The 15,439-nt window shown below is 37.8% G+C and overlaps 1 protein-coding gene across 4 annotated transcripts in view; it reads right to left on the reverse strand.

The window, feature by feature from the left end:
• Positions 1 to 15,439, reverse strand: part of arid4a (AT rich interactive domain 4A (RBP1-like)) — an 83,090-nt gene that overhangs the window by 7,600 nt on the left and 60,051 nt on the right. For all 4 annotated transcript variants that reach the window (XM_052024605.1, XM_052024612.1, XM_052024630.1 and 1 more), the window contains exons 16-21: positions 10,486 to 10,757; positions 9,156 to 9,446; positions 4,572 to 4,656; positions 3,748 to 3,952; positions 3,268 to 3,330; positions 393 to 1,526 (exon numbers count right to left, since the gene is read on the reverse strand). In XM_052024605.1, the coding sequence (XP_051880565.1) occupies positions 393 to 1,526; positions 3,268 to 3,330; positions 3,748 to 3,952; positions 4,572 to 4,656; positions 9,156 to 9,446; positions 10,486 to 10,757 (2,050 nt within the window). The remainder of the gene's footprint in view (positions 1 to 392; positions 1,527 to 3,267; positions 3,331 to 3,747; positions 3,953 to 4,571; positions 4,657 to 9,155; positions 9,447 to 10,485; positions 10,758 to 15,439) is intronic.

The raw sequence follows: 15,439 nt of genomic DNA on the forward strand, positions 1-15,439 counted from the left end.
AAACAGACTACCCAAATTATAAAATCTTTCAAAGTTCAACCTACAATTAATAATGCTGTGTATATTCTAGGGCGGCACGGCAGTGTAGCAGTTAGCATAACGCAATTACAGCGCCAACGACTCGGGTTCAATTCTGCCACTGTCTGTATGAGTTTGTACATTCTCCCCAGGTCTGCGTGGGTTTCCTCCGGGTGCTCCAGTTTCCTCCCATAGTCCAAAGACCTACAGGTTAGGAGCTGTGGGCATGCCAAGTTGGTGCCAGAAGAGTGGCGACGCTTGCGGGCTGCCCACCAGCACACACTCAGTAATGCAAAAAGACCCATTTGACTGTGTGTTTCGATGCACATGTGACTAATAAATAAATAAATACATGCATACATACAATTCCTTACCTTTATCCTTGTTCTCAGCTTCTTGTACTATGATGCTGCTGCTTGAGCTCGTACTGGCATCAAACCCGTTGACAGACTCGCTCTCACATAATCCTTCCTGTGATTCTCCAGCAACACTATCCACTTCAATAGTAATATCACTTTCACTTTTTACGCTACGAACTTCATCCTGATGAACAGGTGCTGGGGAAGCAATTGGCAAAACCTGCTGCATTGATGCAGACACAACTGCTATGACTAATTCAGGAGAATTGGATCTTGAATTTCCTGCACCTACGTCTTCACTACTGCTTTTTTCTTTCTCATCCAAGTCATCCAAATCTACCTCATGGCAAACTAAAGCTTCAGGTCCAATCGGTGGCATTGTATCTTCATCAGTTTTCAATGAAATATCCTCTTCAATTTCTAAACAGGGAGCTTCCAATTCTTGTTTTATGCATTTGCCCGTTACAATCTCTGATGGAGAAACATCACCATTTTCAAGTTCTAACCTTTCAATCATTTTATAATCTTTACATTCACCTCCAAAAAGCTCTTTTTTCTCAGTATCTTCATCTTTTACAGCTTGCATTTTTTCTTCACTATCCCTCCGAAGCCTCTTATCAGGTGTTAACTGTTCTGGAGATTTTCTTTTCCCTGGTTTCTTCTCATCATCTACAACTTCATTTGACAACCCAGTAGCTGTAACTGGAATTTCTTCTTCAGGAGCACTTGGGGTTGCTAGCTGGTTGTCCTCTAAGCTTACCAATTTTTCTGTATTTTGTTCACTCTCAGTCACTGTTTCTGTGTGATTAGCAAGGACAGGCTTGTTATTTTCTGAATAAATATCTCGAGTTCTACTTCTTCTTCCCTTGCCTTTTGGAGACCTGTCTATCACCTCTTTACGTACATCTTCAGTTTGAGATACCACTTTCTCATCATTGCTTGTAGGTTGTGTATTTTCTATCTCCTGCTTCACAGGTACAGTTTTCACATCATCATCACATGATAATTCTTTAGCTTCTTTCATACAACTATCTTTGAGTCTCTTCCCCTCTGGTTTCTCTTCTTCATCTTTTATGGAAACACCTTCCTCTTTTACAGATTTGCTTGCTGAGGCTTCCAATTCACTTTCATCTGAGGAGTTGGTAGACTCTATAGTAAAACACATAGTAATTTCCAATTTTATATTGAGAATGGAAGACTAAAATGGAATATAACATGCACCTAAATATATCTTTACATCCAATCTAGAAAAAAATGTAAAGTCACACAGTAAAATGTCTTTTTGATTGGGTTCGTGTACAAAACCCAAAAGGCATTGAAAAGAAAGTCATGGAATACGGTGGTCACACACAACTCCATGATCAAATCCGAAAAGCTGCCAGAAGTTGATTTTTAGTTTTTACCATTGACAGTAAACAACTGTCACACACCCACTCCCCCACAGCCAACGGTATGGAGAACTCTTTTACTGAGCAAGATGACAAATACTTGATTCTTAATTAAAATCTTGCAATACTGTTTGCTCTGAAGCAGGTTTTACAGACCAACAACCAGGAGAAAGTAAGAGACTGTCTAAAATCTGGACATGCTACTGGGGAGTAACCACTGATGCTGGCACCAAGAGCTGTATTACGTTCCTTGTTATAATGCAAGTGAAATTGACATAATGAGGTTGCTTGTTTGTGAACAACATTAAACCAACTACCAAACATGCAGCTGTGTGTATGGTGCTCTACATATTGCTATGCCATTGGCCAAGGAAAAAAATCAAAACTGTAGCCTGGACTGTGCTAATATGCCTTCTATTTTTCTCTCTTTCCACAGAAAGGCCTCATCTGAACCCATCTTGTCATTGTTTTCCTTGAAATGTACCACAGTCCATCAGAAATTTGTTAATCTCTAAATTGCGCTGGCATTTGCTGCCTATTTTTTTAAACGAGAGTTCATGTGAAAGGCAGTAATGCATCTTGAATGCTGGACCATGAACAGATTGTATTTTACTGAATCTTCAAAACTGATATAGATCACTGGAGTAATAACATCAAAGCACTTCAGCCATTCTAGTCAAGTCCAATCAGATAAATTCACAAAATTCATCTCACGCCTTATTAAAGATAAAACATGCAGTCTTCTCATTGGCTTGTGAAAGACACAAACTTTCATTATTACACCAGCTGTGTCAAATGATTGCACTGGCTCCAGAAGCAGGTCTCTAATTAGAGGTTGCAGTGCAAGTAAGTTGAACAATTTTCTGATATAGACATAAAATTTCAATAAGCTATTCGACTGCTCACTGTTAAGGATAATACACCTGAGGGACAGTATGCTGTTATTACTGAGGAACCTAGTTCTGTCAACCCTCAATCTTTGTTCAGGCCACATATGATTTTCAAACTGTTGATACTTGGGACCATTGTGGACATCTGCAAAAGTATTAAAATCAGAAGAGCTGCCTCTGAGCAAATATTGCATCAGCAAACCTCAGGAGTTCAGAACACACAGACACAACCTTAAAAATTAGAGCCGGGTTATTCAGAAAAGTAACACAAGATTTTATTTTCCAACACATTACTGCCCTTCACATGAACTCTCTCGTTTAAAAAAAGGCAGTAAATGCTAGCTCAGTTCAGAGATTAACAGATTTCTGCTGGACTATGGTACAAAAGGAATGGAGCCAAGGCAAGTGAATGGTGTTAGGATACAGATCACCCATAATCTCACCAAATGGCAGCATAGGCCCAACTACCAGTAATGTGAATGCATCATAAATGAGGCAAGTTTGGAAAATGAGTACCAGCACCAAATGAAAAATATAAATAGAAAATGAGTTGACTGCTGATATAAAATATAAATCATGAAACATTTTAAGTCAATAAACAATTATGTGTACCATTTGATGCTTTGTCCGAATCATATATCCCAGAGCTACGCCTGGTTCGTCTTCGAGGAAGACCTGGAGAAAGCAGACATCGAAGCAAACATTCAGAAAAATAATTCATCTAATTAGAATATATTTATACCCAAAAAAACTAAGAACATTTTCCTTTGCCAGTTGAAAAGCAGTTTGTCAAGAAGCCCAGCATTTATAACAAATAATAACTGTTTGCAACTGTGGAGTTTTACCCAATTGCTTATCACAGATGAATGAATTTACAAGGGTGGGGGGGGGGGGGGGGGGGGGGGGGGGGGGGGGGAGGGGGGCAGGAGGGTGGGGGTGGCGTGGCAGGAGAGGAAGTGTGAAAGTAGAACTTAAAGACCTAAAGTGATACACATCATTGGTAAGTTGCGTGTAACTGCATTAATTTACTATAAATATCACGAGGCACCTGAATGTTTCAGAGGATAGAGTGTGTCATTTAATAAGTTATACCTTCCACTCCATTAAGAAGAGGTGAAGATTCAGAAGCGTTACTCCGCACACTTCTGGTTCCACTTTTCCCCTCAGCGCCTGGAGTCCTGGATAAACTCCGCTGAGAATTGGCAGTTGGTGTGGATTTCAAACTAGGGCGGCCACGTTTTGATTTATTTTGCTTGTCATCATCTTTTTTTTCATCCTTTTCACGATCCTGTTTACTCTGCACATTAGCAAATGGAACAATTAGCATCTGCCCAACTTGGATTTTTCTGCATAACAATAGACACCTCAAGATGCATCACAGAAGAGTTATCAAATTACATTTAATAATGAGCAACCAAATAAATTTTAAAACAGGTGAGAAAAATCTTGGTCATGGAAATAAATTTTAATCAGTATCTTAAAGGAAGGCAGAGAGGTATAGGAAGGGAATTCCAGAAGTTAAAGAATGGTCAACTGAAGACAAGCCACCAAAGAATTGTTAAACTACTACTTTCAACCCTTAGAATAGGTCAGATTTAATATTTATTTTGAAATGAACTTGCAAAACTACATTTCATAATTATATAATAGCTGAGATAAATGGAGTTTAAATTTCTTCCAGTTCCTAATCTAACTGAATCACAGAATGGGCCTGAGGGATTGAATTCCAATATTCTCAGAGAAGGAGAAGACCAAGATAATAATTCAAGACAGTGAAAGTGTTTTGTACGGCAATCATCAACACCCATTGAACACTGCATTATTTCCCTTTGTCAGCACAAGTTAGTTTTCTTCATTATGGTATGTTGCACAAAGCTAGGTAAAGTGGTCTCATCAGAACAGGATTTACTCAGTACCTTCAATTTTCTTCTATGTTTCCCCTTTGGAGCACCTTTTTCTGAAGGCCAGATAATTCGATCACCCTTTACCCATTCATCATACCTGAAAGAAAAAAAGAGATATTAAAAACTTTCAGAATTCCTCAATTAAAGTTAATATAATTACCAAGACTAATATAATGTTTAGAATTGGTTATGTCTAAATCTGTCCAACTTATTTAAATGACATTTCTTTTTACATTTAATGTAAACAAATTTAAAGAAAGAAACAACAATGTAATCTAAAATAAATATAAAAATCATCTTACACAAACAGCAACAAATAACCAACCAGCAAGTTACTCAATACAAGCAAAACAGAAAGCCACTTAGAGTCACATCAGAAATAGAACAGAAGAAGTGAAATTAGAGTCTGTCGTCGGAAGCCAACCTAAATAGAAATAAGAGACATCGAATCCATCTTTTCCAGTCAGCAGTTTTATACATTTTCTCTGGTCCATTTTATATGTGAATAAAGATCTTTTATCTGAATACACTTGACCTCTAACCTAGCTAGCCAAATGAAATGAATTTGAGTTCAAATTCCTGCTTTATTTGTTAATTCACCTATTCATAATGTCCACCTTTCCAGATGCTGATGCACTACGAATCATATGTATTGCAATTCTTATTAAGCATGATAAATAAATTCATGTTAGTTTGTGTAGGAACAAACAGAGCAATTCAGATACTTGTTCATTTGCTAAGAAGATGCAGTAATGAGATATATCCACTAACTGTAATGCAATACATAAATGATCAGAAAGGAGCATCAGCTCAGAGATCAGCAATGTTAGAACTCATATTCACAAGTTTCTCAGCTCAAGCATAATATAGTTTTGTGTAAGCTAGCCAGAACTTAGTAAGTTTTCCAAGTGAGATAGGTCAGGAAAACCCATTTAAAAACTCCATAATGCTGCTTCAGCTTTCATATATTTCATATGTGTGTAATCAGATCTTAAAGAACTGAGTTCTGTTACAGTATGTACTGGAGGATTTGAGAAGATCCCAATCTCAGTCTTGTTCAACTTATTGCAGACAACAGATTTCCAGCTTCAGAATTTGAGGTCCCAATCAACACACTTGCAACTAACAATTTCAATCTACTCTTAAATCAACAATTACACTGACAATTATCCTTCTGATAACTATGGCATCAGTCCAATATGTATTTGACAAAGGTTACACAAAAGTCATTGGCCTGTTTCACAGATAACTAAATTCCAAGCAGGCAAGATGGATAAAACTGAAAACAAAACAGAAAAATGTGACAGTTTACAGATTGCGTTGTGACGGTGTAGTAGCTGATGAAATTTAGTAACTGTTGATCAAGGACCATACCTCTGAACAATGAATAGTCACATCCATTAGAACCAAGGTTAGAGCATTAACTGAACACACTCAACTAAGAACTCTTTCTCCAGCAACTGTCAGTGGAATTTCAGGAGTTTAAGATCATGATCTTCTACTGAAGTAGCAGTTGTTCAATTTAAGGCTGTGCTTCAATTAAATTTGATAGGTTACAATTCAGCTCATAGGTTGAATGCAACATTGCTGGATGATAAGTATTCCCTACTTAAATTAAAATGCACTCATGCCGACAGAGAACTGAGCTCAAAGTTTCAAACTTTGAATTTTTGAAGATAGATTGCGGAACTTGCTAACAATCTACTGCCAAGCAATAACTAGTGCAAGAACTAAGAAGCAAAGAACCAATTTCAACATCCCAGCTTCAAACTTGGTAATATTCCTTATAGAAGCCAAGTCAAGAAACACAGAGATCAAAAAGATGCAAATGGAATACAAAAAATTACTGTCAAAATGCTGATACATGCTGTTCATTTTCATTACCCAAAAGCAATTACATGGCATGTGGAAAGATCATGGTCAAATAAAAAGTCATAGTGGTGCAGAACTTCCCAATAACGTGCCAAAATAATGTCATACATGTGTAGAGCCAGATTGCACTGACTGATAGCCAGCAGTTCTGTGGCAAACCACTGGCTATCCTTCTGCTCCCTGATTGGGTAATCTCCAATTTTCTCACCTTTGCTTTGAAATATGGCAAGTACAGTCGAGGAGGAAGCCTTAGCTAGCCACAGCAGGAATAAAATGTATGACCTTGTTTAAAGTAACATTTTTAATGAATGTTTAGGCATTGAAGGGTCTTTTGGCATAGTGGTCAAGTAACTGATTTAGCAGCTGAATAAGAGACACGAATTCAAATCCACCAAGAGAGCTGTAGAATTTAAAATACATGCAATTAAAGCTAATTTCAGTATTGGTAACCATGAAACTACTGGTTCTACGCAAGAAACCTGGTTCACTGGTGTCCCTCAGAAATTAGTCATCCTTACCCAGTCTCTATGAAACTGTAATATGTTAGCCTCTTCACTGCCTCCTGAGTTCAAAGGCAATTAAGGATAGACCCTCAATGGCAGTATTGCCAGAAACATTCCTCAGTGGGGAAAGACTAGTTTAGGGTTCTTCTGCCACTGGAGAGGGAGGGGTGGGGTCGGGCGACATCGGTGCTTTTTTTTAATATAAAAAGGTAACACTAATAAATGATCTGTACAAGAATGTAAAGGCTTGCACTGTTTTATAATTGTATATAGTTTGTCTTTTATTATGAATAAAGTTCATTTTGGAATAAAGAAGAGTGAACATGTTAACATTTTACATTAATTTGTACATATTTTTAAAAATATTTAGTCCAAAGACCTCTGACCATATCAAACCAAGGGCTCATAGCTGCTCAACTTGCACTTTTTGCAGAAAGGCTATCGAGTATGGAGGGTCAGCGGTTGAGCTCAGGGAGTGTCCAGATACAGGACAACCCAATCATATCATGTCCATGAGAACATCAGAAATAGGAGCCAGAATAGGCCATGTGGCCCTCCTAGCATACTCCTAGCATCATCAAGATCATGAGCTGATCTTCCATCTCAGTGCCATTTCTTTAGCACTATTACAATATCCCTTGATTCCCTTAACATCCAGAACTCAGTGACCAACTTTCCATAGCTCTCTGGAGTAGAGAATTTTAAATTTCTCCTCATCTTAGTCCTAAAATAAGCCTACCCCATGTGCTCAAATTGTGGGTCCTATTCCTTGCTTCTTCAATTGGGGGAAACATCTTCCCTGCTTGCCAAGCCTTTTATGAACTTTGAGCTTCAGTGAGATCTCCTCATTCTTCTATACTCTGCAGAATAAATCCCAATCCATTCAATCCCTCCTCATACAGCAAACCCACCATCCCTGGAACCAGTCCACGAAATCTCCTCTACATTCCTTAATTAGCAAGTACATCCTTTCTTAAGGAGATCAAAACTGCATACAATATTCCAGGTGTGGTCTCACCAAGGTCATATAAGACTTCCTTTATCCTCTAATCAAACCCTCTCAATACAAATGCTAACATAGCATTTGCGCAAACCATTTGAATATCAACACTACCAAATCTCTTAGCGTTCGCCAAATAGATCACCTCACATTTTTCCACATTATATTCTATCTGTCATCTTCTCGCCCATTCAGCTTGTCCATACGCTCCTGAATCCTCTTAATATCCTCCTCTGGACTCATAATCCCATCTAATTTAGTATCATCAGGAAACTTGAATATATGACATTTGGTCCCCTCAGCCAAATTGTTAAAATAGATTGTGAATAGTTGGAACCCAAGCACCACTCCCTGCAGTACTCCACAGGTAAAGCCCAAGAAGGATCCTTTTATCCCCACAGTTTGCTTTCTGTCCAATACCAATTTTCAATCCAAGTCAGTATATTAGCTCCAATTCCATGTGCTCATTCCAGACCTTCAACTGATCCATTTTAAAGTTCCATCTAAAACTTTAGGTGCAATAGGACCTAGTCCCATTTGTAGTACTTTAGGGCAGTTTATTTTCAATATTTGGCTTGACACTTAGAATAGAACATAGAACAGTACAGCAGAGTATGGGCCCTTCGGCCCACGATGTTGTGCCAACCTATATAAACCTACTCCATGATCAATCCTACTCTTCCTTCCTACATAGCCCATAACCCTCCATTTTGCTTACATCCATGAGCCTATCTAAGAGTCTTTTAAAATCAGCCTCTACCGCCACCCCAAAATAATGTAATATTTTTCTTTCCAACTTTACATGCATCTTATATGGCAAGCAACATGGATAATAATGATTTATTTTAAGGCTTTCCAGTTTAAGTTTTTTTTATTTAACGGGGAACTAGAAGCTTTCTGACATTTGTTCATTACCTTCCAAGGACATCAAGTTACTTACTCTTGTCTTTACTTTGTCATTAGAGAGACTCTAAGAAGATTTTCATACAACTCGAGGAAAAAAAAACACAATCATAACCTTCAACATAATTTGTTAGGTGATTCCATTGTTGGCCAGACTTGTACTAACTCCTTAAGAGCAGCAGATATATTATAGGTTAACCAAGAAAGTTTTAAAACAGAGACCAATGTGTTTTGAGGAAATTTCCACGTAAACCTTACTGTAACAATACAGAAATAAATTAAATAATTAAATAACTTTTTGCCAACTCTATTTATTACCTTGTATTCCAACCATAATAATGTACCAAATAGACCACCTCTCCATCGTCAACTTCAGAATTTCTAATATTGGCTTCATAGATTTTCTGATTTTTCCCACGCCCGTATTTTACTTTAACTTTGGTTCCAGAAGGGAATCGTTCAAATTCATTATCTTCCTCTTCTTCCTCCTCCTCCTCCTCTTCTTCCTCTTCCTCCTCCTCCTCTCCTTCATTGTCCTCTTCCTCCTCATCCCCATCTTCCTCCTCCTCCTCATCATCACCATTTTCTTTTTTATTTTCATCTTCTTCTCTATTTAATGAGAATAGGGAGAAAATTAGGAACAAAAATGTGATATGACACATTTTTCAAATATATTTGTGTATCTCCACAATGTTAGCATTATTAAATGCACTACCAGTCTGCAAAACATTTGGCTCAGTACCAAAGAACCCAGGCTTTATTCAGAGAATGTGTAAGATCTCAAGCCCATGGACTGTTGTCAATTTGTTTGCATCCTATCCTAACCTTTCTTGAACATTACCACGACAGATTTACTAGTCATTACCTTGCATTTATGAGATTGTGCTGTGAGTAAATTGTATGCACAGAAGGAGAAATTCATGGCTTGTGAAAGGCAGCGCAAAAGATCAAAGTTGTTAGTTTTAAGATCATTCACATTAGCCTTAAGTAAAAAAAAAATCTTGTCCATTTCCAGTAAGGGGGCAAGAAAATTCAAGCAACAATGACTCAGTTCTCGGTCTCAGTTCCACATGAACAATGAATTCTCCCACTTTAAGTAATCCCCACAACCCCACCCCCCAACCATACCTCTTCTTTTTTTCCCTTTCCTAACCCCTCTCCCTTTTTTCTACACCCCCACCCCCCCCCCTTTTCCCCTCCATACCTTTGACCCATCCCCTGGTGGATCTGCTCTCCCCTCCTCCTCTACACCTGCCTATCACTATCTCTTACCTGCATCTACCTATCACCACCCTGTGCCCACCCCACCTCCCCTCTTTTGTCCACTTATCACTGCTCTGTTTTTCCCTCCTATATATTGGGCTTCCTTTTTCCTATCTTCAGTCCTGAAGAAGGGTCCTGACCCGAAACGTGGACTGCCTGCTTTTCCCTATGGATGCTGCCTGGCCTGCTGAGTTCCTCTAGCATCGTCGTGTTTTGCATCAAGCAACAAAACCGTTTTACAAATACACAAGTAGCTCATATTTTCTTCAGTACCACTCTGACCCAAGCACTTTTCAAACATTCTTTTGAACAAAATATACTTCACCATAAACAAATTTATTTAATATGTTATATGCAAAAGAACAAGATTTAATGTAACACATACTTATTTTGTCTACTCCCGTGGTCTTCTTCCCTCTCTTTATCACCTTCCTCTCCTTCCTCAGATTTCTTTTCAGATTCATCTTTCTTATTCTTCTCTGCTCTATTTTTGGATGTGGATGTACTTTTCTGCTGTGCTGCATCCATTTCTTTCTCTTGCTTTTTCAAGTCTTCCTTAGAGTCTTTATTTTCTTTATTGTTTTCTTCATTCAACATTTCTTCTTTACTCATTTCTTTGATTTCTTTTTTGGCAGGTGTTGTATTTCTCCTTCGACCCTAAAGATGAGTAGTTTATTTAAAATTCAACACATAATTAAAGCAGCAACATATAAAATTAAAAGTCAATTTTGTAACTTGCTGGTGCATTTTAACAGAAGCTTGTTGAATAAAGCTGCTTCACTAGACCACTTTGTGGCAAGTTCTGCAATCCTTTTATCCATCTGTGGCACTTCAGTATCATTGGTAACTGGCTAACATACTTCAGTAATAATCTACATTTAACAAAATGTAAAAATTATTACAAAGTTAACCTAACATTTGAAAAACATGCTTTTCTTCTATAAGGTAAGTGAGCAAATAAGTTGATTAAGTAGTGTACTGTCTGGGAACAATTTAGCAGAACTTTAAGAGCATTTCACTAAAGAACAATATTGGATTTCAAATTTTAAAAATTTAAACACATCACAGAGTTTGAAAATTATAAATGAAAATCGGCTTTATTATATTTAGTATATTGCACTGTTGAATGTTAGATGAATAATTTCCTATATTGCAAAAACAGATGAAACTGCTGGTGGTTAAAAGAGCAAACAGCTAAAATTCTGAGTTTCTGTTTCTGGCAGATATTGAAAATAACAGTTAAGTTTACAGTACATTTACGTCACAGTATGTGGACTATTATTGCAAGTGAGGACAATAATCAAAAATGCTAATTACAGGAGCAGCAAGTATTGTTTACTTTTTCTCCATGTCATTCAAAAAATTTCTATAATTACTTCAAGGGCTTACAATCTTGCTTGATTTCTAATGCCCTCCCAATCTTGTTTTAATTACTAGTGCCTCCTTCATAAGTTTATTTCTACTTAATTTTACCTAATCAACTTACCCACAGTTTCCACTCCCATGCTGAGACTAACAGGTGGACAAGTATGACTTTTCTCCAAGACTTGTCACTAAATCATTACCAAAGTGGGACAAGTAATTCTGATAGTGTATCAGCAATTTCTAGAGGAGTGCCTGAGATGATCCCAATTTACAAATATGGATGAAATTTAGCAAGTTTTAAAAAAACACTGCACTTTTGTTCATTGTTAAACAGAGTGAAATAAATCACATTTTTTCTTGTTGCAGACATACATTCTATAGATTTTGAGGATACACAGTAACAATGTGTGTTACTCAGAAGCCCGAGGGTGCCTGATTAACAGATTTTCTGCACTATTGGATGTTATTCTATTAGTACTCCAACACACTTTTAATTCACTTTTTTAAAAAAATGTTACATAGTAGAATAATAATTTTTCCAGTGAATCTGATAGGTTTAAAGAAAGCACAGGAACTGTGTACCAGTGGGTGGAAGGGAGCACTGGAACCAGGACTCCAGTAAACTGGATGCCAAACTATTAAGATTTCCAAATAGTCAGAGAGCAAATTATCAGATTTTTACTGTAATTCAACATCAATGTTCAAACTCCCCAATAATTCAATGTATGAAAACAACATCTACAAGATCATGTTTCAGCAGAAGTTAATGCGTGGCCATCAGATGAGAGGCTTCTCACCTGACTGAACTGGAAGATTTCAGTGTAAATTCACCAGGAATTGCGCAAGGAATTAACTGAGGGAGGTGTGTAGCCTTACAAACAGCTTTTTGGAGGAAAATATTCAAAAGAACAAAAGTATTAGTGCTCCTTCTCTCAGGTGCTATCCAATAATTCATATTGGATCCAATCATCCAATAATCCAATAAGTCCTCAACTTGAAATGCTAACACTATGGCTCTTTTTGCAGATGCTGCCCCAGCTGCTGAGTATTTCCAGCATCTGCAGGTTAATTCTTATATTAAGTGCAACATGAGAAGTTTCAACAAGCTACTTCAACAAGGGTATGGGCAACAAACAGCATTTGTGGACTGGCATTCCAGCAAAGTTGAAAATTAGGAAGGGAGAGTGGAAAACATCCCCCATGTGTAATGCATTACTGCCTTTAAAAGGAAATGGGTCAGACCAGCCATTCAATGCTGTCTTTTTAGCGGTAACCTCCAAAATTACAATGTCATTTGCTCTCCGTGCCAAAGTCCTAATGCCATTCAGCCATCCTCTTCATTGGTGAATCCCACACTTGCCGACCTCATTGGTGGATATGGATGACATTGTGACTGGCCTTAGTATATGCTACTGATGTCAGCAGTAAAAGGCATCCCTGAAAACTATCCAAGTGGGTATACACCATAATATTTCCTATTATGACTGCCTGCCTTTTCAATACTAGGAACAAAACTGTAGGTAATCCTTCCATGTTTAGCATGACTCTTCACAGAATCCAAAACTTCCATTTTTCAATATCCATTAAATTTTGTAATTGGATCTACATACACAAAAATACTGTACAATACTTGTACTGAGACCTTTATTATAAAACTATATTCTGTCTGAATGGATGTTTTGTTCTCAATAAGCAGCACAGGTAGCAATACACTGTATTTCACCATACAAAGTAAAACAGTACATGGGAAGTTCGAGAAAGAACTGATTAGTTATTTGGCACAGTAAAGAACTGAAGGGTTTGAGATTCAAAGGATAATTTTATTTGCTCCTAGAGTGAGAACATTTGCCATGCTGGAGCACAAGCCATGTACAAAGCTAATTCGTGGCCCACCCCATCAATATCCCTTCACTACTCTCACCACACCAAATGTCCAGCAAAGCTGGAATAGAGCTTTGCAGATTATCCTTAAAAGGAAACATCATGATATTTTATAAGCCTTGTAATAACAAAAGAATCGTCTAACTGCAATGGTATAGCATTGTGTTACATGGTACATTTCTGCACTGTTGCTAGCCAGTGAGAGTTTTTCCACCAGTTTTATCTGCAAGGTAAATGCAAGACCAGATATGGGCCCATTCTTGAAATTTGAAGCAGATTTACATATTCCCTTTTCAACATGGAACTTAACATTGGAACAGTGAGAATGAAACATCCGAAGAAACAAAGGCAAATTTAGCTGAATTTATAATCTGGTTTAAAATGTACAGAATTTATCATTTAACTGAAAAAACAAATTATCCTCCTCCTAAATTAAGAAACCCACAGAAAATTTAATATTTCCATTTGTTATTTGCATCACCTGTTTCACTGCGCCCCCCCCACCCCAATCTCAAAATCGCCTTCTCAATTTAGATAAAGTTTTTCATTGTAAATGACAATTTCACTGGTACTATTGGGTATGCATGCATGCATATATATATATATATATATATACACACACACACACACACACACATATACATACACACACACACCTCTTGAAAATAGCTAAATTTTTTTTGTTCTTCCAATTTTGTCAATTTTAATCTACTGCAAGCAATTTCTGTTAAAATAAGCATTTCCTCTGAACTATTAAAATCCTAATTTGATACAGATTAGAAAATAAGGTACAATGCCCAAACACCTTCAATTGGGTAATTGCACAATTAACAATACAAGTACACTCTACAATTCAAAAGGAATCTTCATTCTTCATTGCTGTATTTTCTCCGTGACAGTACTTAAATTAACTAGGCTACAGATTCCTAGACCAGAAAACTCAGCACTACATCTGTCTTTCAGCAGTCCAGGTAAACCAACTCATACCAGTGCTACCAGAATAGTAATTAGCTTCAATAATCTGACAACAAAACAATTTTACTGAGACTCTGAGCTATATGGACAGCTCATCACCTCAGAAGGGGGATTGGTTGTATCAGCTTTCAGCAAATCAGAAAATTAGCAGATCAGTGCATATGCACACCTCCACTAAATCAATAACCTTCTGACTTGGAAAGCTGGCAGGTGCCAGTAGTTACAGCTGAAAATATCAAAGGCTCAGAGGACAATCTGCCCCAATAGACTTTCAAGGCTCTTGCATACAGTTACTGTATCAGCCTCTAGTCGGCACCAAAGAACTGTTTTAGAAATGAAAAGCACAATCTCTCACTTCCTGAGCAGCTTTAAAGGCATCAGCATGTCCTGATTTTTTCCCCACCTAACCCTGCCAATACTATGAAAGTATTATTGTAACTACCAATCAAAAGCATTGAGAATGTGTGTAGAAATTTCTTCTCAGAGGGGAGTGAATCTCTAGAATTCTCTGCTTCCGAGGGTGGTGGAGGCCAGATCATTAGACGTATTTAGAGTCAAGGTGTCATGCAGCACAGAAACAGGCCCTTCGGCCCAACTAATCTATGCCAACCATTTACACTAATCCCATTTTCTTGCATTTGGTCCATATCCCTCTATTTCTTTTCTATCCATGTATCTGTCCAAGTGCTTTTTAAACACTGTTATTGTACCTACCTCTACCACCTCCTCAGGCAACTTGTTCCATATAGCCACCACCCTCTGTGTGAAAAATATGCCCCTCAGATAAAATGTCTCTTCATTTTATCGACAAGGTGTCGTTCAGACCGCTTTTGGAATATTGTGAGCAATTCTGGGCCCCATATCTAAGGAAGGATATGCTGGTCCTGGAGACGATCCAGAGGAAGTTCACAAGAATAATCCCAGGAATGAAAGGTTTAACATTTGAGGAGTGTTTGATGTCTCTGGGCCTGTACTCGATGGATTTCAGAAGGATGGGGGGGAGGGGCAGGTGGGGGAGAGAAATCTCATTGAAACCTACCAGATACTGAAAGGCCTGGATAGAGTGGACATGGAGAGGATGTTTCCATTAGTAGGAGAGTCTAGGATTCGAGGGCACA

This window comes from Pristis pectinata, chromosome 1, assembly GCF_009764475.1.
Source record: "Pristis pectinata isolate sPriPec2 chromosome 1, sPriPec2.1.pri, whole genome shotgun sequence".
Classification (NCBI taxonomy): Eukaryota; Metazoa; Chordata; class Chondrichthyes; order Rhinopristiformes; family Pristidae; genus Pristis; species Pristis pectinata.